Source organism: Seriola dumerili, unplaced genomic scaffold, assembly GCF_002260705.1.
Source record: "Seriola dumerili isolate Sdu_G_001 unplaced genomic scaffold, Sdu_1.0 BDQW01000853.1, whole genome shotgun sequence".
Lineage (NCBI taxonomy): Eukaryota > Metazoa > Chordata > Actinopteri > Carangiformes > Carangidae > Seriola > Seriola dumerili.
The window spans coordinates 240,177-266,299 of record NW_019175108.1 but is presented as its reverse complement, the minus strand read 5'-3'; the positions used below and the strand labels follow the sequence as shown (position 1 = coordinate 266,299).

General features: G+C 38.9%; 3 protein-coding genes across 3 annotated transcripts; 2 read left to right on the top strand and 1 right to left on the bottom strand.

Annotated features, from left to right (window-relative positions):
• Window positions 1-374: 374 nt before the first annotated feature.
• On the bottom strand, window positions 375-4,077 carry LOC111237383 (alpha-N-acetylgalactosaminide alpha-2,6-sialyltransferase 3-like). The gene is made up of 5 exons (XM_022766463.1): window positions 3,725-4,077; window positions 3,466-3,612; window positions 2,574-2,983; window positions 2,078-2,185; window positions 375-1,949 (listed from the first exon to the last, which is right to left on the bottom strand). The coding sequence occupies exons 1-5, from the start codon at window positions 3,734-3,736 to the stop codon at window positions 1,763-1,765; spliced, it is 864 nt and encodes a 287-aa protein (XP_022622184.1). The 5' UTR covers window positions 3,737-4,077; the 3' UTR covers window positions 375-1,762.
• A 1,127-nt stretch (window positions 4,078-5,204) lies between these two features.
• miga2 (mitoguardin 2) lies at window positions 5,205-17,233 on the top strand. Its single transcript, XM_022766447.1, has 16 exons — window positions 5,205-5,279; window positions 6,145-6,424; window positions 6,565-6,775; window positions 6,898-7,013; window positions 7,126-7,246; window positions 7,865-7,992; window positions 8,239-8,356; window positions 8,487-8,593; window positions 8,804-8,916; window positions 9,311-9,383; window positions 10,614-10,700; window positions 10,856-10,954; window positions 11,400-11,534; window positions 11,639-11,692; window positions 11,794-11,910; window positions 12,945-17,233. Exons 2-16 carry the CDS (start codon window positions 6,329-6,331, stop codon window positions 13,143-13,145), a joined length of 1,776 nt encoding a protein of 591 aa, XP_022622168.1. The 5' UTR covers window positions 5,205-5,279; window positions 6,145-6,328; the 3' UTR covers window positions 13,146-17,233.
• Window positions 17,234-20,972: 3,739 nt separating this feature from the next.
• On the top strand, window positions 20,973-25,791 carry dolpp1 (dolichyldiphosphatase 1). The gene is made up of 8 exons (XM_022766466.1): window positions 20,973-21,053; window positions 21,750-21,850; window positions 22,054-22,138; window positions 22,948-23,047; window positions 23,486-23,584; window positions 24,325-24,453; window positions 24,593-24,682; window positions 25,295-25,791. Exons 1-8 carry the CDS (start codon window positions 20,978-20,980, stop codon window positions 25,329-25,331), a joined length of 717 nt encoding a protein of 238 aa, XP_022622187.1. The 5' UTR covers window positions 20,973-20,977; the 3' UTR covers window positions 25,332-25,791.
• The last annotated feature ends 332 nt before the right edge of the window (window positions 25,792-26,123 follow it).

Sequence of the window (26,123 nt, the reverse complement as noted above, 5' to 3'; positions counted from 1 at the left end):
TTTACTGTGCACAGTTCACTACACAAATCCTTACTAAAAGTCATTAATAATACATTTGAATTAAAACAAATCTAGATGCACTAAAATACTTTGACACAGTAGTTTTGCGCAGTAGTGCAAATACTATTACAGTCTTTGGAATTAGTCACAAAATAAGTGTTATGCAACTGAAAAGGCAGCACTAAGGTTTTCATTGTAAACAGGCAGCACAATATAAAGGGTAAATAACTTTAAAGTAGATGTCTGTGGTGCTGAAAACTGGAGGTGGTGGACAGTGGATCTCTCTGCAGTTACGGTTTAATACTGTCTGCTGTGTGACTGATTTAAACATGATCATGTATACTTCAGGAGAGAAGGTGGTTTTGTGTGTGTGTGTGTGTGTGTGTGTGTGTTTCATACATGAAATGATGGACCAAAACAACAACAATGACACAAGGCTCCATCACCCAGGTTAAACCACTGGGGCCACCTACACTACACTGTTTAGGTTAAATGGCACAAAGGACTTTATGGAAACATACAACAGACATTAACATGAGCCTTTGTTTTGCTTAAGGTTGTAGTAAGGGCAAGTAAACAGCTTAAAGCTACAGTATCTAACAGCAAGTAGTTGATAAAGAATAAAGTAATAGCCTGAATCTGCGTTTGTATCCAGCATGATCATTTGTTCATTTGTTGCTTGTCTGGTATATGAGCAGCCACAGCATCGAAAAACACTGGAGGAAAGAAAAATGAAATGTGCCACAAACAACACTTGATTGACATTATCAGTGTTTTTTCTTTTTAAAATTGCAGACTGTCCATGGACACTGGTTTACTTCAGCTTTGATCTTTACTCTGCTTCAAGGCAGGCAGATCATTCATAGGATTGTCATGTTTTGAGGCAAAATTACTGACCAAATGGCAGGAAGGAAAACAATACTGGGACTGGAAGGATTTGTCAATGAGACAGAAGAATAATTACAACCTTTTTGGAGGACTAATTCATCATTTAAGTCATTTTTCATGCACAATTGCTCTGGTTGTTTCTGGTTTTCTTAATCTTTTATGATTGAATAACTTTGGGTTTTGGACCAGTGGTTGAATAAAACAAGTAATTTAAATGTAATTTAAATATGGAAACTTGAGCACTGGGCATTTATTTAATTTTTTTTTGAGAAGAGATTAATGAATTAATTGTGAAAATGAATAAACACCAGGTTTATCACGAATGAAAATAATAATTAGTTCCAGGACACTTTCTGTCTCATAGAGTAAAGGTGCATATTGTAGCTTTAAATTACACCAGCCGAATTGCACAATAAAATGAGGCCAAAGGAGGCCAAAAGGCACAGGTATAAAGAAAATAAAAAAGTGTAAGCTTTGGTATAAACTGGTTTAGTGTCTAGTTTAGTGGCTTATTATGTTTTATCAGTATCTACACTGATATATAGAAATATTCCATAATACTGAGGGTGGTACATTAAAACCTGTAACCACTTAAATGCTGGTAAATTCAATTTCCTTAAGCATAGAAATAAAATGTATCTTTTTATATCTATGGTAATAGATATTTTTTCCACTATGAGCCAGCATCAAATCGCTGATAGTGGATAAAAAAAAGTCCAATTCCAAATGAAAGCTGGAGTCCGTCAGTAGCATATTATGTGCTTGATAAAGTTCCAGCAACATTAAAATCTTCAGCAGAGAGGAGCAGAAGCCAGAAAAAGTGAATACCACTGTACAGCCAAGGAACATCTTCTGGGCGTCAGGATCTCTTTCCTCAGAGGCTCCAAGAGGGGTGTTTAAACTCGATTTTACGCCGTGTTGCCCATTTGGCAAAGATGGCCTTCTCGGTGATGAAGCGATGGCCCCCGCGTTGCGTGTGCTCGTGGACCTTGTACATCCTGCACTCATTGATCCGGTTTTGCTCATAGTAGTGGTAAGGAACAACACTGTGATTGGCCCGGCTGTCAGGAGGAGGAAATACCACAAGTAGGGAAAGAGTATATAGGATGCTAAATTGTAAAAACAAAAACAAAAAAAAAAAACAGATGGAGCTTAAGTGTAGATCACAAACTAATTTTAAATGTCTCACCTGCAGAAGTTATCATCGATCATCCCATAGACATGGATTGTGTCACACATATCTATTGCCAGAATCATTGTGAAAAATCCAGTGCTGAGAAATGCCCCCGTCTTCATTCTGGATGAGAGACACCAAAGATCTTACATTACCAAAATAAAAGCATAAAACTCCTACCAGTCATTTACTGCACAATACATCATTACTGTTTATACATATAACTATACACTATACTCATTGTAAATGACCCCAAGCCATAATGTGGTTCATAACTAAAATGTGTAATGTTTGCATTTGTAAGTATTTTGTGTTTCATGGATTTTATTATGAAGGGATGTTAGGTAAAACACATAATGAGCTCGAAGAGATAAATAATTCATAAGGCTGAACAGGGAGAGTGTCATGTTTACCTCTTATGTTGGTTTACTTAAGTGTATGGAAAACAAAATAAATAGTGCATCAGTCAAAGCTTTCATTTCTTCTCCTGGGACATTAACTCAAACTGTACCTGTTTTTTCCAGTTTCATTCTGAAACACACTGTCACAGTACTGAATCTTCTCTCTGGTCACGGCGTAGATTCTGACCTTTGGATATTTCTTTGCTATTTTCAGGAGAGCGTTAAATATGCGTCCTTTCCCGTCTTGCCTCATGTTCCTGTCAGGACCCCAGAACACATACGTAGTGTCTGCCGACTGCTGGAAGTAGTAGTGCTCATTTTTTACCAACAGGGGCACACTGGTGTGAGACACAACCCTGATACTGGTGCGGCTCCCAACGTCCTTCTCATATCCCTGTGTGGGTGCATTGTTCATTCGGAAAACGCATCCAATCTTGTCAATCTCTTCACCAGCGGCGGCACCGAGCATCTGACCTGAGCTGGAGACCAAGGCACAGTGGCTGCAGTGTATGTCCAGAAACTGTTGACAAAGAGAAGATAGAAAAGCTGTTTGAGGTTGTGCTTTGTGCACAGCAACAACAACAACAACAACAATAACAATAAAAATGATATTAATAACCCTTTATTATACACTTCATAGTGGCATCAGAAAGTATTCAGACCCTTTCACTTTCGCACATTTTATGGTGTAGATTTAATTTCAAATGGATAAATTTCCCATTTTTGTCCCTCAATCTACACTCAATTACCCATAATGACAAAATGAAACTAAAATTTCTCATTTACATGCGTATTTAGACTCTATTCAGTACTTTGTAGAAGCCACATTGGCAGCAACTAAAGCTCTGAGTCTTCTTGGGAAAGTCTCTACAAGTTTTGTACACTTGGATTTGGGCAGTTTATTCCATTCTTCCCCTCCCATTCTCATTCTGATCTGGAACCAAACATCTGGGGGTTTTATTTGTGTGACCCCAGACTGTGTCGTGAAGCCCTGATTCTCACCTGCTCCTTCCTGCCGGGGTTGATCCTCATGTAGCCCCTTAGCCCGGTGCTTTGCACAGGAGGCGATGGACCGTCCCGTGTGATCACATGCACAAACCATAACAGCAAAGGAAGGCTCAGAGTGACCAGGCAAAGCCAGCGGAGCATCTGTGTGGTAAAACCAAGACGTTCAGAGTTAAAGGGTTCACCCCCGAACATGTTCTAAATATTAATCTAATATGAATGCACCCTTTGCATTAAATAATCGGTTCGTTCTTACCAGGGATTTCATGTCAAGGCCTTTGGGAAAGCCCCGCTCCAGAGAGCCCGACGGCACTCATTTTTCCAGCCTTTTAACTTGAGGCAGAAGCGGCGAGAGAGACAACCCTTGCCATGGAGTATTCATATTTACATTTTTAATGGAGCCTTTCCTCACTTCTGGCGAGTGTTCTCAAATCCAAGATCCTTTCCTTTTCCTTGTGACTTTCGTGTTCATCCCCAGGCACACAACAGGTCCAATGTTCTTGTGTTATCTACATCATGTCTGAATTAACTATTATATGAAATCTGTTCACTTGTCTTCTGTTATCTCACCCGGTTTGTTGACACAGTGGCCTATTAACGAATTCTAGGCCCTGAATCAGCACTTATGTTCCTCTATCTAGAACATGACTTCCGGTCCGACTTTCACAACAAAAGTGTCATCTTAATTATGGAACCCCAAAAGAGTTAAATAATATATAAATAAATGCAATTAAAGAAAAGTATGTATTATGAAAAAAAAAATCATATTATAACTTGTAAAATATATAAATGAACCAACATTTTTAATAACTGAAGAGATTAATAAAACTCAAGCCATTACTATGGAATGTCACCAGTCATATTCATAATAACCAAATATTATTGAACATTATTTTATGCCATTATTATATTATTATTATATATTATTATATTTTATTTCACAATGCCCTTTTACAAAAAGTCTGCTTTTATTACATAACACATTTCATGTCAAATTTTGTTTTGTACTATTTCATACAATATGAAAAATAAGATGGGTCATGAAATAAAAGGTGTCATGAAATGTTATTCATCCTTCTTATTATGAAAATAAGAATTTGAAATAAAATTACTCTTGGAAGAGATAAATAGATAAATCTAGTTATCCACCCATCCATATATCTGAACTAAAACGAGGACTAAAACTCTATGTAATGTTTAAGATGGTAGTACTTGGAAATATGTTCATTGGCGATTAACCTGTTGCGCTTTTATTGTGAAAAGTGAATGCCCAAACCGGAAACAATCATTTGTAGTTATTCTAGCGGGTTTAACACCAGTGTAATGTTCCCTTCAGAACCACTCGTAAAACCCGATTTCCCCAATACGATACTGTAGAAGTTACTGTTTAAAAAAAAATAGGCCAGTAGAGTGTATAAAGAAACGTTAGTTAGTTATGATCATAAAAGCATTGTTATAACAACACATCACTCATTTGTATTTCTTCAGTGTTATTTTAATGGCTGTTTTATACACAAACGAACCGTCAGGAAACTTTTTGACAGCTTTTACCTTCTGATTTTCGTCCGTCGGGGAACGATGCTCTATGATCTACAACGTGATTGGATTGTAAAAGTATTTATCCCGCCTACCCGTCATTCGATTGGTCAACAAAAGAATTTGACCTTCTGTACTCCGCATCTGATTGGTTTATGGTCGTGTCACTTTCCCTGCGTTTCCAAAGCACCGCCTCCGAGCAAAAATCTAGTGTGCGGCTTTCACTGACTGTGACACAGGAACGTCCTTCCCTACTGCCGCCTTGGATGCCCACGGTATGTACCTGTGTAAGGGATTATGTTATTAGTTGTGTCGCTGGTGTGCTGTAAGCAGAGCTGCCGACGCCTCTGAGGTGTCATTTCAAAGCCTTACAGCTTGTGTCCGGTTGACCGGGTGATGCTGTGATGTGAAGTGACGGATCGGGCTGAGCTAGGCTAGCTAAGTGTGCCAGCTAACGTTAGCATGCTCGCCTGTGATGGTTGTTTCCTGCTTGCTTGTGTTGATTTTGGCTTGTCATTAACAACAATTTCGAAAACTGAGTTCAGACCTACTCTGTATTTTAGGTAAAAGTTGAAAAAGTGGTGGCAGGGTGGACTCACGACCTTTGACTAACTGCCTAGCTCGCTATTCACCTTTTTATAGTCAAGTCTATTAACTAACAGCTTCTGCATCATCAATAATTTGTCCTGTCTGGCTGGAGAATAAATTCTCATTTTGCATATAAGTCGATGTTTTATTGAATTAGACAGTGTAGCTCCAAAGAGAGATGAAAAGTCAGCCAGTCTGTCACGCTGAAACCGCACCTGCTGTTTGTCATGTAGCGTAGGTGTAAGGCAGGCTGGATGGCAGGCTGGATAACTGGCTGCATACCAGACAGTGTAGATAGGTAGTTAGCTGGCACGATGTCAAGTTGCGCTGCTGCTTAACAGTTAATGCGAGCTTGATCTTCCCAGTCTAAACCATGAACCTTTGCAAGTTAATTCTATGCCTGGATTTTGCCCTGGAATCAACAGCACTTTTGTACTACCTATTGTAGCTGTGTCTTTGTCATTGCAGGGCCTGTGCAGTTTAATGCAGCTATAAAGAGAGGATGCCTGTGCACTCGGTTAATTTCCAAAACTAATGTCTCATCTATTGTAGGGCAATAAAACTGCATCCATCCACTGGACTAGTGTGGAGCACAAGGTCAGGAGTGAATGAGGACAGACACGGTTCATCAGCAAGCCCTGAGCTGGCTGATCTCAGAGCAGAGAGGAAACTTCATTTAGGGTGAATGTGAGGGAGCTCTGGGGAACTGCGGCCTGAAGGCATTTCGATTTCTGAGATGTCAGTCAAACGAGCAGAAGGGATGTCCATCGCCCAGGCTTTGGCCATGACTGTAGCGGAGATACCAGTCTTTCTCTATTCCACATTTGGGCAGGTAAATCGCTTTGCATTTACAGTAAAGTTTTGCATCTTTATACAGAACCATCCTCTGCAGACTTGTGAAATGAAAAATAAGTTACAATGGCTAAATTGATGTCTGTGATGACGGCGCTTGTTTGCCTCTCCTCCTTTCAGTCCATATTTTCTCAGCTAAAACTCACCCCAAACTTGAAGAAGGTGCTCTTTGCCACAGCACTGGGCAGTGTAGCTCTGGCTCTCACCGCTCATCAGCTCAAAAGGCGGGGGAGAAAAAGGAAGCAGGCAACACAAGGGAAGGAGGGCCAGAAGACAGTGGGAATACCTGAGGCGCTGATGAAGACAGGAAGACCCTCTTCGTTGAAAAGAGGTGTGAATGTCTTTATGTTGTAAATTTTGAAGTGCTGACATTGCTTTGTGGGTTATAGCATGTCTCAGCATCTACTTAGATATATCCAGAAAAGAGAAAGCTTTTATTTTTTTTCTTTACAGGGCCATTTACTGGACGACAGATGATGAGTCCGAGCACCAGGAGCAATGACACCATGAGTGGAATTTCTTCACTGGCTCCCAGTAAACACTCAAGTTCCTCACACAGCCTGGCATCAGTTAGTTTCATACTCGTAGCTTTTCAGTTTTTGTCTTGTTTATGTGCCTTTTCTCTCATTCCTCTTCATCTCATTTTTCATATTTTATATTTATTTTGTGTCTTTGGCACAGATGCGGGTACCAAACTCCCCAAATCAGTCTGCCAATCCATCCACCCCCTGGGAAGCAGAGCCTGTGGTGGAGGAGTCAGGGGCAGTAGAGGATGCTAATGCAGAGAATCTGTATTTAATGGGTATGTATTTACTACTATTCAGGATTTTATAAAAAAAAAAAAAAAGACATATAAGCTGTGTGTGAAATGAATTGTGAATTGTGTGAAACAACAAGATGAGCTCTACTTTTTCTTTGCCTTGAATAGTTTTTAATCAGAAATAACATGGGTCATGAAACAAAACTCTCTGTTTTGGTGTCAATAAAGTGAGTAAAAGGGAGAGTATTCACATTGCTGTTGATTTTGAAGACTTATATCATGTAAAAGTTACTTGGTCACATTAAGGTACAAGTTACCCATAATAATAATTCAGTATTTCCCACGTTAGGTAAAGGCAGCCGATTTGATGCTGTAGTGACTGTTGTAGTGTACAACAAATGAAGAAATATCTGCTGTAATCAGGTGAATGCTGGGCTCGTTGACCCAGGGTGCTGTTGTTGGACATTAGGATCATCCTGCATTAACTATTTGAATTCTGTCATTCTCTGGACTTTTCACTTAAACAGCATTAAGCAGCAGTATTTTTGATAATGTAATATCTGCTCCAGCACTAAAGCCAGTAAGAAAGAACACCAGTGGCTGCAGTTCTGTGCGTAAGTAGACAGTCTGGTTAAGTCTCGATGCTCTTTTTCCTGCTAGGGATGGAACTGTTTGAGGAAGCTCTGCGAAAGTGGGAACAGGCCTTGAATATTCGCCATCACTCCCGCTCGACCTCCAGCAACAACAGCCTCGCTCTGCAGGGGGCAACGTGTGGAGACTTTCCCATGGTAACCATAAAACAGTAATTACCAGCCCTGTTTATGGCTGGTTTACTTTCCAGTTCAAGTTCAGTATGGTGGTGGAATTTCACCTACTGTAAGTGAGATGTTGTTGGTTTGGTCGTAGGCAATACAGTGCCAATGCAGTATAATTGAAAGAGATTAAGTTAATCCTTGATTTAAGAGTTTTATTACATAATAAGTATAATAATAAGTAACTTTGGGCTTGTTAAATGCTTTTCTCCCTGATTATAGGTTGAAACTCGTAATAAAGTGTTTGCTGAGAAGTTAGAGACACTGCTGCACAGGGCATACCACCTACAAGAGGATTTTGGCAGCAGTATCCCAACAGACAGCGTGCTGGCAGACTTTGGTGAGACTTCTGTTGAGCTTCTATGTGACCTTTTTTAACAGAAGGTAGAAATCTTATTAATCAAAGAGAAGAGCATGAGAGCATACATTTCATATCTCTTATATCACAGTTTGTGTTGTCCCTTTGTTAGAGAGTGAAGGAACTCTTATCTTGCCTCAAGTTGAGAGTTTCCACAGACTGCAAGACGATGATGTGACTACTGTTACCTCTGACGACTCCTTCTTCTCGGCTGCAGAGGTGAGTTCCTCTCCTCTGTTCTCTAAGGACTGATGGAAAACCAGATTACATTAGGGCAGTCACAGACTTCCCTTAGCCCCCTCTAGTGTTTATATCAAGTACACATTCAATTACACTCTTGAGTCTTGCAGATCCAATCATGTCTGCTGCTTTTTCTGCAAATAACATACGTAGATTGTGTAATGAGGTCTTTGTGTTTTGTCTGTGCAGCTGTTTGATGCCATGGCTCTAGAAGAAGTCTACCAGCCACTTAGGCCAGCAGCTCTTTATGAAGAAGCCTTGTCTCAGGTCCGGGAAGCCAAAGTGGCCTATAGGTCCCTGAGGTAACTGTGAAATTCAGCGTCTTCACCTGTGATGACTATGCATAAAGGAGTCGCTCTTAGTGACACATGCACATAGAATTATCAGTTATCTCTTTTCTATGGACTGTGTCAGCCATCTTTTACCTCATTATTTTGGTTTTGGTTCACCCTCACTGCTCTCATCAGCATCATTTCCAGACGTAGCAGGCAGCTATTGAACAAAAAAAGTTCTGATAAACCTACTGTGCACCAAACGATAGACAAGGTTTGTGACTCGCTGGCAAACATAGTGGAGCATTTAGCAGCTAAAAGTAGAGTGAATAAATGCTTATGTTGCTGTGTGTCTGCTGTATGTGTAAATAAGCAGCTGTTCGCCATATCAACTTTGACTTTCATGTCTGTCTCTTTTTACCAGGACTGAATTACTTGAATGTTATGGTGATCAAGACTTCCTTGCCAAACTTCACTGTGTGAGACAAGCATTCCAGGTTTGTTTCAGCTCATAAGACTTAAATCATAGATAATTTTCTTTGTTTGCATAATAACCCCCTGCCCTGTTTTATATTATGATTTTGAACCCATTGTTTTATGTTTCAAAACTTCCATTGTTTACACTGTCTTGGGAATTTCTTCTCCTCCACTTTTATGGTGCATTACAACACAACCAGCTGTTATCACCTGCACATCTTTGTGCAGACAATAGAAGGACTAGTTCATCAAACATTGCTCTACAGCACTACTAGTGGTCAGAAGATGACAGATGGTGTTTAATGAAAATCACATGAGCTGGGTTGTAAAAACACTTGAGAGCTGTGAAGCTGAAAGTAAATTAAGCTGAACAGAACTAAAAAAAACAAAACAAAATTAAGCTCATACAGCTCAGAGATTTTCATGCTCTTTTGGCTGATGTCCTCTGGCAGGAAGGTTGTCTTGGTTAAAATAAATTGTAATAATTGAATATGATTGGCAATCTTCTAAATGGTTAGCAATGAATCACATAGTGCAGTTGCTAAATATTGCAGTGCAGTGAGAGCAAGTTAAAACAATAGATATGATGCAAGTAAAAAAAAAAAGAAAAAAAAAAAGAGGTTTATTTTAGGTAAATCTGTCATGGTGATTTTCAGGAAGGCATTGTTCTTCAGGTGGAACCAGGTCATGGATCAAGATGGATCTCTTTGTCTTTTCTTTCTTTTTGCTGGAATCATCATCTCTGCCCTCATACAGTGTGTGTATCGAGACACTAGTAGAAACACACAGCACACAAACCTGAGACAGAAATACGCTGCCTCGATGCAGGTGCAGCCATAAGAGCGACAGGCAGCGAGTCAGGTTTCTTTGCTTAGGCTTTGCTTTTGACATCCAGACAAAAGCTACTGGGTTAGTGAGGATGAAGACAGCAGCTGCAGTCAGGAGAGGTGACTCATGGTGTTCCTTACACTTAAAAATGTATGATACTACAGGGATTTCTCTGCACAACTTTTGCACAGCTGGAGCTGAAGGGAACATTCACATCTGTTGTGTTTATCTGCTTGTGTGACTCTTTTTGGTACATGAGAGTAATTGTACTCTGCTTTGCTTTCCATACAACATGACACTTTGTTGCCTATGCTTGAAAATTATTCTGCACTGTGACAAAATCAGGTGCCTATCATATAACTTGACCATATTATTACAGAAATCACTTTAGAAAAGAGAGTGATGAGGTTTTTTCCTTTCAGGTCCTGTTGCTAGATGAAACTCATCGCACATTTTTCATGGAGACCGGGAAGCAAATGATTACAGGGTTAATGGTAAAGGCAAACAAGGTAAGAAAAATACTCATTTGGATCCACTGTTGTTAACTTGTGTCATTTGGATAAACAGGACAACGTTCTGCTTCTGTGGACATATTTGCACAGCTTTAAATAATTAGTTCCTGTGTGTTTTTTGTTGTTGTTGTTGTTTTTTTGCTTTAACTCAGAGTCCCAAAGCCTTCCTAGAGAGCTACGAGGACATGCTGCTTTACACTCAGAGAGAGGAAACGTGGCCCATCACTAAGATGGAGCTGGAGGGCCGAGGGGTGAGTAATGCTGTCATTCACGTCATGTTACTGAATCTCCTCTTCATTTTGTTTTTCAGCATGCTCCCCTTAACAAACACACAGGGTCGCATATATCAGGCGATATAACATGGTCAGTCTTTAAGACGACTGACTAAATGATATTTCACTTTTCATGCTGACAGTATTGCTCTGAACGTCTGTGTTTATTGATTTATTCATGGATACTCAGGCAGTTTACATGAACCTGAGAAACCCTGTGACTACCCTGAATTAAACTTTAACTGAAGCGCGCCCCACGGTCAGGTTACAACAGTCCATCTTTATATAAATGATTCATTCACTCTGTATGCATCAGATCTCTAAATATAGTAAGAATGTGAATGTAATCTTCTTTGAGAAAATGTGATCACTGGCATATTTAACACAATGCACTGTTGGGGCTCACTCGTCATGACCTCTGCAGGTGGTGTGTATGAACTTTTTCGACGTAGTGTTGGACTTCATCCTGATGGATGCATTTGAGGACCTGGAGAGCCCTCCCTCCTCTGTGGTGGCTGTGTTGAGGAATCGCTGGCTCTCTGACAGCTTCAAAGAGACGGTTAATTTTCACTCACACATGATCACGCACACCAACTCCATAATTATACCACTGATGAGTGAGTTATAACTTATCCCAATAACACAGCTGTGTTTTTCTGTTAGGCTCTGGCGACTGCTTGCTGGTCTGTCCTAAAAGCAAAGAGGCGTCTGCTCATGGTGAGTTTGAGCCAGTTTTAAATAGTTTTAAAACTGATTGCATTTAGTTTTTCAAAGTACAATATCTTTGGTTTTGACAGCTGTTTCTTTACTGTCCATAGGTTCCTGATGGTTTTATCTCCCACTTCTACGCCATATCAGAACATGTGAGCCCAGTTTTAGCGTTTGGGTTTTTGGGACCCAGGCAGCACCTAAGTGAAGTTTGCACCATCTTCAAGGTGAGAGCATGTTGTGTGTTGTCATCACAAACAAAGCATTCATTATTTACATTTAATGATCAGAGCAGAGCAACAGTGGAAGGCCTGTAGAAACAGCTGTTTAGGGCTTGCAGTTCTCTCGCTCCCTCTCTCTCTCTCCTTTTTGTTGACTGTCCCTGACGTGTTCTGTCTATCGACCTCCTCCGCTCTGTTTCGTCACAGCCCGGCACTTACACACAAACAGCAATGGCAGTCAGTCAGTCGGAGTGTGTCATTGGTGTTGCAAGCATCAGTTATATGCAGGGGTTGCAGATGTGAAACTATGGCAGGGCAAATTCAATTTAATATTGATTTAAAACTAGAAATATTAAGAATAATAAAAATAAGTTAATACATTAATGGTAAAACAAGCCATATGGAAAAGGCATAAGCTATCGGTGATTGCTCTGAACATCCCAAGTAGAGGTCAAGCTTCAGCAGTGCTGGATCCTCCACTTCCCATAATGCAACTCAATAGCATCTTTTGCTATGCTGCATTCACATCATATGGGATGGTTGGTAGAGATGAGACAGATTCCCATGTTTACAGCTTTCACGTCACAGGACAGCTCAAAACGGTTGTACAATTACAGAGTTGAGTGAGGGTTAAAAATACTGTGCACTGGCAATATAACGTACATTTAGGTTTAATCATCTTGAACAAAGAAATTTCAGTTGCTTATAATTCTGATAACTCGGACATGACATGAATGTGGCATCAGGCTTCCTCTGTGTTAGACTCCATACTGCTAGTTTGTAACCCAGGCTTTCTGTTATAAATTTGTAGTCTCCAAGCCAAGATGAAATAAGCCTGATGACATTACTAGGGTTAGTTTTTTCAAAAGTGACTAAGACCTTGTACAACTGTTTGCACAGGCTGAGTAGGACTAAACATAAAGAGCAAGCTAACCTTCATGTGTAAAATCAGTGGACTACACCTTTAAAGTCTAAGTTAAACTCACTGTGTTATACTGTATATCAGTTTCTGTCATTCATTTCTCTCCTCTCCTCTGCAGCAACAAATTGTGCAGTACCTTAAGGATATGTTTGATCACGACAAGGTCCGCTTCACCTCTGCTCAGTGCTTGGCTGAGGACATCCTGAACCTATCCCACCGCCGGAGCGAGATTTTACTGGGGTATCTGGGAATTGATAGCCTTCTGGAGCTCAACGGTGCCCTGCCCAGAGACACGGAGGGCTCCTCAGGGCCCAACTAAGATGACTAGCATCACTAAAGACTTCATGGGGGCTTGTGCAGGCCAAATGCAATGGGCTAACCAGTAAGGAACGGCAAGGAGTCACAGCTCGACACTAACTCTGTACCTGCATTAAGACTGCATTGCATCGTGCTCCCGTGATATACTGTGAACCAGAATTAATCATTCATTCATCTGTGTTCATCAAACACAACTACTGTAAGAGGATATATTTTCACTAGATCTAAAGTATCACTGGTACTAATGGGGGAGACTGGCTGGATCATGTGATTCTACCTCTCCCTTGTTATCCGCTGCTGTGTTGTGTATCGACGATGCCTACTGTAGTCGTGTAATCTCAGACGTGTGAGGACCCGTCTCTGCCTTGTTGGGTGATAAGGATACTTCTTAAAAACACACCTGACAGAAGCGCTCCGAACACACGAAGACTGGGCCTTCTACACTACTACTCCACATGGAGCGAGTGTCTTCAGAGGACAAGTGGTTGTATTGTAACCTTCCATTCATCTGAGTGGTGAAGTCAGATGGGGATATCATAGTCTTCATTATTATGTGAAAAGAAATGGCGTGAGTCTGTTGATATTTTTTGTTTTATATTAAAGGGGCAAGGATATTTGTTAAATCCATGATAATTCCTGACAACCTTGGCCAGCTGAAGATTTATGCTGCGTGACAAAAGACGTAATGAATTTGTCTCCTCACTGATGAAATGTAAATCCTCTTTAATTTGAAGAAGTATTTATTCCAGTTTGGTCTAATCAAGCAGGCTAACGTGACATATCAAAGAGACTGTATTAAATGCAAAAAGACATCATGTAAAATTAGTGTAGGGTGCTAACATGTTAATTATATAGAAATAAGATTATGCCTGAGCTATATCCCGACCCCAAACCGTCCGTCTCATACAGTCTTCTCAGCCAGAGTGGACATAGCAGTGATCCAGCTAAGGTGCATATGGTCGAGTTTTACTTTCTCTGGGCCACAGTGATCACTCAGATTTTACCTCGCGATAAATAACATGAATATAGTCCATTTTTAAATGGCACCGAGGTGCAAAGAACTGCAAATAACACAAAGTATGAAAATGTCTGTTTTCATAGGATTATTGCCAGTTTAGAGGGTGTAACAGAAATCAGATATCTTGAACAATGTCTGCTCTCAGGGAGTAACGTGAAATCAATATTAGGTGATGCATTATGTTTTTCAAATTCTTACTGTTAATCAGTTTATTAATTGGTTGAGCCACTTGAATTGCCTCCAGATATTTGGGCCAAATTTGTACAATTATTTTAGTTTGATTCAAACGAATACAAAATAATTAAGATAGTGAAATTGTTTAAGGCAAAAGTATCTAAACGTAAGTTACATGGACATGAAATCTGTGTTGTCAATGTTGTTTGGAACAGAAGTACTCAGTGAGTGTGATTGTTATTCAACTCTTGGGGGTTACTTGCTGTAAATGAGTATAAAATAAGTGGATTAGAAAGAAAATCTGCTCGTTTCTCAATAGGTCTTATTTTTCACAACAGACATTTGTCATAGAAGGAAAAGCACAAGTGTTAACTAATAACATTATCGAAGGTTACTTAATATATTTCCTCAAGTATTGTACTTCAATACAACTTTGAGGTAATTGTATTGTATTTGAGTTTTTTCCCTTTCATTCTACTTCATACTTCTACTTTTTTACTCCACTACATTTGTTTGGCAGCTATAGTTATTAAATAGTGACTTCGCAGTATGAAAATTTTAATCCGAAACTTGTGATCTGCCTCTGAAATATAATTCACTGTTCAGTGCACAAAATGTCCTTCTAATGAAATCATTTTAGTCCTTTAAGTCTTATTTCCTTGAAAGAAATCGAACAGTGCTCTAAGAATATTCCAACATATTTTCAATGTAGTTTCAAGGATTTTTTTTAAAACAGGTTCATTTTTAATGTTTTGTGCAGCAACCTGCCTCACTCTGCCTGGTTACAGACTCCCTTTTTACTTGTTTTAAGAAAATATCAGTACTGCTGATCAGTAATAATAATATAATATAATAAAGGGTATGTGTAATACAAAACCATTAAAGGAGCCCTTTTCCTGCATAATCACTACTTTTACTTACATTTTACTTTAGTTTTTGTATGTTGCATTTAAATTGTGGTATTGCTACTTTTATTTCAGTAAAGGAGTAATTCTTCCACAGTTGCATGACAGTGTGACAGCGAGTCCGCACGCACAACGCCAGGACCCTGAAACTGAAGCAGCTAAATTGAACTCGGCTATCATTGATTTTATTATTTACACCTGTGCTTTTCCTCCTGTGTCAAAAGGCCAATGCTCACGGCTGTAACAAAGTGCAGACAGTGAATACAATCTAACACCCTCAGAGACTTTGTAAAAAAAAAAAAAAAAAAAAGTTAAAAAAAAAGTCAGCCTCAGTGTGATAATTGATCAGAAACACATTTCATCACTTTCATCACTTTACACTGCGATGTGTCACTTGCTTTCCTCCCTGCCCATTTTAAAATTGACACAACTGAGTAAAACAGTGCCATCTACAGTATTAATCATAGCAAAGATGTTGTTTTTGTTTCTGATTCCATGACTACCGGTAATGAAGAAGCGGCATTGTACAGTCAGACTGAAACTTACACAAGTGCACTGAAGATAACCCCTGAGTTCTCTTTGTTTTCCCAATACTGTGAGCTTGTTGGAGCAGAGAGACACTGAAGGGGCACTAAGATGCCAAGTTAATAAGAGTTTTACTCTGCGATCCTAACATGGATAACTCCACTACTGTAAAGGTAGATTTGTGTTATGCAAACTGTAGCTTATTTTTGTTTAGGAAACTGTCAAAAACTAAATTATCATAATGAAATATGATAAAAAAAGATTAATTATAAATGGCAGTAGAAGCACAGTGTGTATGTTTGTGGTTGCCTACAAAATTTCTTGTCTGATCATTCTGTGTTTCATAGTTCTTAGGGAATAGTTTATCATACAAATTAAGAGAATTCAGCTCTTTTGTCATTCATAATCATTTAAATGTAAAATGGTCTTGATGTGAATCCTGCTCTTGTTGCAACACGCCTCTGACAGTCAGAGCTCTTACATGCTGCAATGCAGTACCTGTGTCAAGAGTCTGCATTGTTGGGTTATTTCTGTTTCTGTCAAACATGGACCAGAACATCCAACTGTAAATAGTCTTTACAGAAAATAATTTAGTTCCTTGTTCTGGCAGATGTGCAGCTTTGTGTTTTTAAGCATTTTGCACTTTATTAGAAAAACAGAAAGATACAGGAATGTCCCACAACTCTTATATAAACTATTGAATTATTACATCATAGAACAGACATACTATTGATAACATAGAACATACATGCTGTATAGTAAAGAAACTATATTTCCCAGAAAACTATATTATAGAAAGTGTTTATTCAGGTTATTGTCATGTTTTTGTTTTAGTCTCCATGCTGAATGTTCTCCAATTTTAACTTTTGACTGCGTGTGGTCCAATCCCTGATGAACTGCTTTAAAAACCATTTCCTCACTTGTTTTAGTCCTGTTATTGTAGAGTATCAGCAGTATGTATCATGCAGGTAAAAATGCAATTATGGAAAAATGCTCATGTTATTAAGATATGTAGTCTTGTGATCTTTAAAAGATTGGTCTGCTTTTTTCCGTGCAACGAGAGTAGATGATCAGAGATTTATTCCTCCAGCAGCCTTTGCATGTTAACAGTGTAAATGCATCGATCAATGTATTCCTGCAACATTTAGAACCAGGCTCAGCCCTAGTTATTGTTATTGTTAGGTTTAAAAATCCCATTTAGAAATAAGCTGAAGAAAGTGTTTAGGAACTTATAATCATTTGAAAGTCAAAATGCAGGCATGGACTCTCCTTCTTAGCATACATTCAATGGATTATAGAGTTTTTCAAGGATTTCAGATGGCCAAAATATGGAATGTCATTTTTTTTTGTTTGTTTGTTTGAAAGTCACTGCTGTACATTACAAGTGTCCTATTCATGCCTTTTGTCTTTTCTATTGTTAAATTACAATGCCAGCACAAACTGTAAATCAATTTTGATTCTCCATATTAAATGTTATTTTTTGTTATTAAACAATATGTTTATTATGCTATTTCCCAACAGATGATGGTTCGTTGTATTTCTTGTTCCACCCATAGACTGTATAGAAAAATGGATGTCGACTCCGGGTCTGGAAAATGAAGCCAATGTGGAAGTGCCTTAAAATTGCATTCTATCGAATGACCATCAGGGGGCGACTTCACTGGTTGCAAAAAGAAGTCTGAATGTAATGAAGTCTATGGGAAAATGAGAAAATGACCCTACTTGTCACTTGATTTATTACCTCGGCAAACGTTTTCGTTAAATGTTTATGGTCTGAATCGCTTGTTTGAAGTTTTCTTGAATACTACATGATGTTAATTTTTCATATTATAGTCCTATTTAAAAGAAAATAGACGTTAAAGCAGAGTGGTTTTAGGGCGTGGTTACTGTGTGATTGACATACAGGTGAACCTGCCTATTAATCTGGATATGAGGTCAGAGCGATGTGTCGGACATTTGACTTGTCGTTGTGTTTTCAGTTCATCAAAGTTAGCTCCAACATGTTTGCCTAAAAATGTCTTGTTCAGTGTTCAGTTGTTCTAAAAGACACTCGGAGGAATCAGCAGTTCAATTTTTTTAGGTAGGTACATTTTTTTTTAAGCCTATTTCTTTGATAGCCAAAATTAGCATCCCTGTTAATATCACAGTTCATCTGTGCATCTTTGCACGGCTCAGCCAGGAGCCTGTCGCTGTCAGGTTTACTTAGCACCCCTCCCTCCTCCCCAGCTCCACTCTCTCAATCAAATATGGTTTCTTCTGGCTCTGAAAAACCAAAATGGTGACATCCTTTAATCCAAACTCGAGGCTTCAAAACAGCAGTTCACAAACCAACGGGTGACATCACGGCAGTTTGTCACTTGGTTCCACCAGAAATCAAACTTTTCTAATACTAAATGTTTTTGTTGTTGCTATAAAGAGGTATGTTTTTCAGAATGACTAAAAAGCATTAATTAATGATACTTGAAACTTGTGTGTTCTGCGCACTGGCAAATTATTTATTTATATTTATACTGTAAAAACAGTATAAATACTGTAAAAGCAGTATAAATATGTGAGAAAAAATAGATGAAACACTTAGATGGCAGTAATGTGAGATTGTCCACAAGGTGGCAAACCACTGCAGTGTATTCTAGAGAATCAGATGATATGAAGATCCCAGTTCGCTTTGCCCTTATGACTAAAACAACTGTACTCTTAAGTGTTCTCAACATTGACAAATATGATTCTTAAATAGTTGGGCTCAGCTGTAAAGGCACAAATCATAATTTTCCCTGTTGTTAGAAAATGTCCCCAGTTCACCTCCTGGCCTGGGGACTCTATCTTGCTCTGACAAATGAAAGCAAAATGCCAAAAATAATAATCTTTAAAAAATTAATAAGGGTGAATAGGGAGAGTGTTATTTGAGTTTATTGGTCAATATTTGAACTCTCCACTAAAGTTAGAAACCAAAGGGAGAAGCTTAAAATGTGCGGTCACCATAAAATGTTTTTGTAATTTCTTACACCAAAATTAGTCTTTCAGATCTTAAGCTTTATATCCAATTCAAAATCTGGATGAGACCTGTTAGGAGATACACTACACAGCTACTGTAAATCATTTCCCCCAGTGGCTCAAAGTAATTTTAGCTATATAACTTCAGTAGCCTGACTGATGAAAGCAAGCCATTGACTTTTCTAGAATGACATTTCCAAGCAGGTGTATACTTCCAGATCAGAGTATGTTTTTCTGCTGTATCGGTTAATGTGAGGGGGTCAATTAAAAAGTAATGCAATTCCTGCATTCTACATTTTCATGTGTCACTCATGACATGAATTGATATTTTAATGGAATATACATCCACTGGTACTAAAACACAGTTGTGTTGTCTGGCGTGTTGTCTAGCCTCATTTGAGGATTCGGCAGCTTCTGAACTTTAAACCTTCTTTCACTCGCAGCTGAGGTTCATGGATTTTTGTTTTACTTGCAGCTGCTGTTTTTCTCAACTCTTGCTTCATGTTTGCTGCTTTACGCTCTCTGTGTGTCCATGAGAATGTGAGTAGCCTACTCATGTTGTGTAAATGTGTCATTTAATGAAAGACCAGTCCTGTCATCTGGTTCTATCCGGCATCTATGGGAAAGGTTGGTACAAATTTTGACCATATATTTACACCTGAATCTGGTTGAACAATGACAATCCAATCACAAAGCAGAGTCCAATCAGAGGGCAGGTGGTTCTGTTGCCTTCATCTCCACCTGCAGATCCCTGAAAGGTGTTGTGGATTTTCAAGATGGATGACAGCGTGGGTTTGAAAATCTACTACACCTTTCGGGATGTATCCGGAAGGCAACACACTTTGACTGGAAGTTGCTACCACTAGGCGACACACCGACCACCAATAAACATAAAAGAAGGTGTAAAGACACAGGTGGAGGCAAAATGCATTATGAGGGTCAACAGTGTGGCTCAGGGTGACTCTATCTGAAGCTGCCAGTTTCCAATACACTTTTAAGTTGAGTGAGCCCATTGGGATTTTCATTGTAGCCTTTATCAAACATGAATTCAGTATCAGTAGACCAACTCAAAGGGCAGTCATGATGCTCTGCTCCTTCAGGGGGATTTGCTTGTTTTGAATTGTTTACAGTTATTTGTTTTAGATGGTGTTTCCCTGCATGAAAAGATACCTATTATATGCAGTGTTTGGTGTGTCTACTGTTATTTGGTATGCATATGAACTACACTCATTGGCAGTTTATTAGATATGCCTAGCAAAAACTAATATAGTCTAATACAACAGTCCTGCAACATATTTTCATGAAGGTCATGTGCAGTTATAGACATATAGAGATATTAGAGGTGTGGTGATATTTAACTGCAATTCATTATACAGAGGGGTGTTTTTGTTAGCTCCATATGTCTCCAGGTGGGGTCTGGGGACCCCCACGTGTCCATGAAAGGAGATCCTCAGCAAAAAGGGGAATCATTTATTTTCGCTATAATTCCATCCATAAGTAACACAATGACAGAATGTATGACTACTTTGGTCATGGGTTTCAAACACTTTCTGTAATGAAACATCAAAAAGCAAAAAATCTTATAAGATGGGGGACCTCACTGATATAAAAAGGATGATTAAATAATAGAAACAACTGTCAGCAGTCTGCTGTTTTTTGTCACATATTAAATATCTGAAATTTATTTATTCCTTTCAAATTTTAATATGAGGATATATCCCTTGAAATGCATCATTTTGTTTTCAAGGTGATCCTCAGAAACAAACAACAGATTAGCAATACATAAGTAATAACAGGCCTGATGTTGATGAAATGAAATAATCACAAAACACAAAACAATTAATATCAACAGGAATCCACGTGTAGATTTCTACATACAGTAAATAACTGCAAAAACCTGATCAGGATATTATGTCCCAGGTGGAAAATTATTTGTAGTCTTCATTAACCATTAAAATCCCTTACTTTATTTATTTTATGGGGTTTTTTTTTTTTTGAATGAGTACAGTTCGCTGCTTTAATATGGAGTGCTGGACTTTTGTGTTTTTTGTTCATTCAATAATTCTTCTCTATGGGCAGAATATCTCATCTCCAGTGTGCGGCCGGGATTGGACGACTCCTCTGCTGCCGGGGCCCGTTTGAACACGGAGCTCCGTTCACCATTGGTTGGACACGTGTCTGGGGCGTTTCACTGGGACTGCCCGGTTGTGTCCGGGTAAGATGGCGTTGGAAGAGCAGTGCTCGGCACCACCTCGATGGCGGTCCATATCTCTGACACACGTAGAGTTCCCCGAGGGTACGTAAGCTCAACATCTTCCTCTAACTACTGAAGCTCGGTAAGCCACTAGCCGCTATGAAATCTTCGAGCAATGCGTGTGTTTTCTTGCTACTGAATGGACACGGCCGTCGGTGACTCTGCCAAATTGTGAGACGCTGTAAAACCCCGAACACAGCGGGAACGCAGACCGTACTGCAAAATTGTGAGACAACGCCGCATGCGCAGTTGGCGATAATGTCCACAATGAAGGCTAGCTAGCTTGCTAGCTGTCTTAATATCGACTTTGCTATAATTTCTCAGGATTTATCGAATATACCGTGTCTTATAAGAATTATTCGAAACAATTCAGGCGTTAAGAACTTCAAAATATTATTTATAACAGTAGCGGAAGTAGCTAGCTATTTCACCTTACAGCATTGTAGCCAGGACTAATGCTAACGCAGCAACTAGCTCTTTGGCCTGGTACTGATTAGTGTAACTAGCATAACCCTCGTTGCACTTAGCTGTCCTAATTAACCAAATTAAATATTGTCCCCTGTTAATTAGATGATGGCATACTTACTCCACCACAACAGCTTTTTACCAGTGCTCACAGTTAAATATTTCAGTCATCCGGGTTCACTGACTATCTAAAAGTGTCACTCCCACTAGGTGACTTTACTGGGGTTTTTAAAAATATGTCTTAACATCAGTACTGTGTCACTGTGTTTTTAGATGATCTGACGGGACAAGTGCTGGCCTACATCAGTCTCCTGCCGATAGCGATCCTTGTGGGTTTTGTTACACTTATAGTGTTTAAACGGGAGCTGCACACGGTGAGTCCTGCACATGCACTTACAGTTGTGTTTTCAGGAAAGAGCATCATCACATTTAAAGACATTCTGTGAAGCTGTTTGGCTGTCTCACAAAAGCATGAGCAGTGCTGTTAGGAAGGCCACAAGTTTGCTCATATGTAAACCTGCTTTTTTTGTTTTGTTTTTTGATTATTATTATTTTTATTTATTTTTTTTTTTTACAGATTTCCTTCTTCGGTGGGCTCATCCTGAATGAAGGGGTGAACTGGGTGCTGAAGCACATTCTCAGAGAGCCGCGCCCATGTGCAGGTGAGTGATGGAGCAAGCTGTTGTCTTTATGTGAAATTAGCAGAGTTGGATGCAAAAGTATCACAAAAGGCCATTTTGATGTCTATCACACTTGATTGTTATATGATCAGAGCCTGTTATTCCTATGTACTACACACTCTCAAGTGAAAGTTGTGCCACAAATAATAGCGCTTTAACTAATGTTTAATACTGTTTGATTAATCTTCCAGTTATTTTTGTGATTGGTCAATTCGTTGTTATGTCTGTAAAAGAATGTAGTCAAAAATGGCCATTATAATTCCCCACAGTCTACCTTGATGTTTTATAATGTCTTATTTTTTTAGATCAACACTCGAAAATCCATTTACAACCCTATACATTGTATAATATGTCTATATTATATACAATTATATAATATTGTATAATATTATATAATTGTAACCCTATTACAATTATATAAAACAGGGGAAAGTGGTAAATCTTTACAGTTGAGAAGCTTTTTTGCTTGAAAAAGGACAAATGATTGAATATTAAAATAGCGACTGTTTATTTTTCTTGTGCTTGACTAAAAGTTTCAGCTCTAGAATATATTTTGTTATCTAAGTTGAATACCTGACAAATCAAGGTACTTCGTCACATTGATGTAAAAACCATATGCAAATCCTAATTGCCATAAGAATGACAGATATGAATGCCACTACTCTCACTTTAGTTATAAACTTAGGTTTGGTTGATAATCCTGACCAAAATACTTGAATTAATACTAACAAATGAGATGAACTCCTTATTGTACTTAAATATTTAAATCAGGTTCTGTTTTCTTTCTGCAGGGGCTCACACAACCCTGCACACAGAGTATGGGATGCCCTCCAGTCATTCCCAGCTTATCTGGTTCTTTGTTGTTTACTTCTTTCTTTTCCTTTATTTAAGGTGAGCTTGTTTCTTCTTGCTGTGGGGGGAATTTTAACCGTAGAAACGCGCAGCTGTGAAATTCTTAGAAAAACAGTGTCCGTCTAAAATTGAATGTCCACAAATTGATCAAATATGTTTTTTGTTGATTTCAAGTTGGAGATTTTAAGCAGCTATTTAATTTTACTTGACATGTTTTTATATGAAATGACAAAGACTATACAACTCCCAGCTGTGTTGAATAATTTTCATGCATACATGGGTTGTGTCAGTGATGATTACATTATATTCATGTTAAACAAGCATAGTATTTGTATTTATATCTGTTATTTAGTGGGTTTATTACAGGGCATGTATTTCATTACTATATGCATTACATTAATCTTTTTGATAATCACTTTTTAGATGAAGTGCATGAAGTAGATGCCTTGATGTGAGCTCTTTTTCATCTCTTTTCAGAATGCATCAAACGAACAATGCTCGATGTGTGGACCTGCTGTGGAGACACATACTGTCCATCATCCTGTTGGGCATGGCCTTATCAGTCTCATACAGCAGGTAAGGGACTGACCCTTCCCCCCTCCCCTTCCCACCTCCTTCAAATCTTTCAGATGAATCCTATAGTCTTAGGTGAATACAGAAGAGCAGACTGTTAACATCCAGACATTTTAAAATAAGGCAGTAGGGTAGGGTAAGAGCCTGGCTATATACAGTGTGGTCATATTAGAATATGTCTCACCTCATGAATTTTGTTGTGTATGACAAATTTCCTTGCAAGTGCATTTTTTGTCATCTGTTTTTAAAAGAGATACCATGGAGAACTTCAGAGGGGAACTTGACTGTCCACTGTGCACTATCTTGGGAATGGTTATTTTCTTGCTGCTGTCTTTATAGCATAATGTTTTCCTCTGTCAGTAATTTTTAACCATCACATCATTGGTTTCAGAACATCTCACCAACGGGCTGCAGTTTAAAAGTAGCCAGCTGGCTAGCACCGGCACATTTACAGAAATGTTGATTGATATGCGGTAATATTGATAGTTTACATAGTTTACTGTTACCATTGTAACCACTGGGCATGTGGACAAGACAATTTTTTAATATTGTTTGGCTGACCAGCCTGCTCACAGGAAAACCACATTGTACTATTTCCTTTGTAACAACATAGTTTTTGCTGTGTGAGCACATCAAGTTTGTTACTATTTTAGGTGCATGTTGCTGGACTTAATTTAGAGTAGCCTCACCAAGTGCTATTTGTATTTTCTTGAACATTGTCTTTTTCTCTCTCTCATTCTCAGAGTCTACCTGTTGTATCACACCTGGAGCCAGGTTTTCTGTGGTGGAGTGGCTGGTAGTTCGATTGGCATACTCTGGTTCTTTATCACACAAGAGGTGCTGACACCATTATTCCCCAAAATAGCAGCGTGGTAAGTAGCATTCTCATTTCTCTCTCGTCTTCTTGTGTCACAGGGGAAGACGATGTCATCCTCAGGCTGAATATGTGGATAAAACTGGACCATTGTGGTTTCTCTAATATTCTGTCAATTTTCTTTTTACATCTCATAGGCCAATATCAGAGTACTTCCTGGTACGAGACACAAGCCTGATCCCCAACATCTTATGGTTTGAGTATACAGTGACCAGATCAGAGGCAAGGTAAGCAACTGTCATGGAGATAGAATCACCCACTACACCACATCTGTCACCATTAAAGCACATGTGGCACAGTGAAGTTTACCTACACATCCTTGGCAGGTGACATAGGCTGTGCTAGATCCATACTAGCAAGCTGGGAACACACTAGTGCTAGTCAGCTCATTTTCTAATGAGATATTCACAAAGAGTGTTCAAAGGAAGTATTTGTGACATTGTCCCCTTTCTTGTAATTGTCTCCAAGCCATGCCTCTGAAATAGACTAGTTGATACTCTAACAGAGGAGGTTAGATAAAAGAAGATGGTTCAACACAGCTAATAAGCTGTGGTTCCTCAAAGGTCAGCGTTGTCACGACAGCTTGCTATTGTTAAACGGCAAAAATACGCAGGTCCACGTCCATCAGAGTTGAACTAAATGCAGAAGAATTGCATGGATTTCCTTTCCCAACCCTTTGGTAAATCCTCTTGTTCCTACAATTTACACTGAAATGAATTGATTGTGTTATGAAATTTATGTGTTTTTAAATGCAGGTGTGACCAGGCCTCTAGTATGTTTGATACTGTTGCATTTGAAGCATGACTCAGGCCTTCTTTCTTTTTTTTTTCTTCTTCTAGGAACAGACAGCGAAAGCTTGGAACAAAACTTCAGTGATCTACACAGTTCTTTTGTGAAACTGAGTTTAGGACCACACACACACACACACACACACACACACACACACACACACACACACACTCTCACAAACACACACAGACAAATGCTCACTCGACAAAAACACACTGGAGAACCATCTTTTGGACTGACATGGTTGCAAGGAGTAAAGGGCAAAAACCGTTTACAGGTGGCGAAAGAGTGCCTGGACCTGGCCCGGAGCCTACAGCCTGAGCAAGTCCGTCCACACGCCTCTCCTTCTTGTACAGCTTGCCCAAAATGCTCTTCAGTGCATGCAAGACTGTGCAAGAGGCATACTATTTAATGATAGATTAATATATAGATTTTAACTATAAACGCACGCTGACAGTAACAGTGTACTGTAAGAGATTCGAGGAGCCAAAAAGGAGGCTTTGGTCAAGTTTCAAACAAATTGGTGGGCGTCATTGCAGCATGTATTTAGTGATTCCTTTTTTTTTTTTTTTTTTTTTTTTTTTTTTTAAATATTCTGATGAATAGCTGGTGGGACACGGCGGGTGGGGGGGTTGGTTATGGCTAGGTTGGGGGTATGTGGAATTAACCATTTTTCAATGTTATATAATAGAAAATGAACAATTTCTAAAATTGGTTATGATGTAATATAAATGAAAATTTGCACTTTGTGAAATTTACAAGTCGGAAAAAAAAAAAAGACTAACACTAGTTAAATGTTAAGACCTTCTCCCTCTTTTCCCTCATCAGTCTTTGCTTTGTGTCTTTGACTGTCAGTCCTAACATATGAGACTCCAAAGC

Bases quoted from the DNA above. Each gene is read 5' to 3' on its own strand.
- LOC111237383 (XM_022766463.1), bottom strand. The intron at 2,186-2,573 runs GTACAGTTTGAG...TCTCTCATCCAG, and splicing joins AATGAAACTGGAAAAAACAG to AATGAAGACGGGGGCATTTC. The intron at 1,950-2,077 runs GTGAGACATTTA...TCCTCCTGACAG, and splicing joins ATCGATGATAACTTCTGCAG to CCGGGCCAATCACAGTGTTG.
- miga2 (XM_022766447.1), top strand. From the start codon at position 6,329: ATGTCAGTCAAACGAGCAGAAGGGATGTCCATCGCCCAGGCTTTGGCC. The intron at 7,014-7,125 runs GTTAGTTTCATA...TCTTTGGCACAG, and splicing joins CCTCACACAGCCTGGCATCA to ATGCGGGTACCAAACTCCCC. The intron at 8,917-9,310 runs GTAACTGTGAAA...TCTTTTTACCAG, and splicing joins GTGGCCTATAGGTCCCTGAG to GACTGAATTACTTGAATGTT.
- dolpp1 (XM_022766466.1), top strand. From the start codon at position 20,978: ATGGCGTTGGAAGAGCAGTGCTCGGCACCACCTCGATGGCGGTCCATA. The intron at 21,054-21,749 runs GTACGTAAGCTC...CTGTGTTTTTAG, and splicing joins ACACGTAGAGTTCCCCGAGG to ATGATCTGACGGGACAAGTG. The intron at 24,454-24,592 runs GTAAGTAGCATT...TACATCTCATAG, and splicing joins TTCCCCAAAATAGCAGCGTG to GCCAATATCAGAGTACTTCC.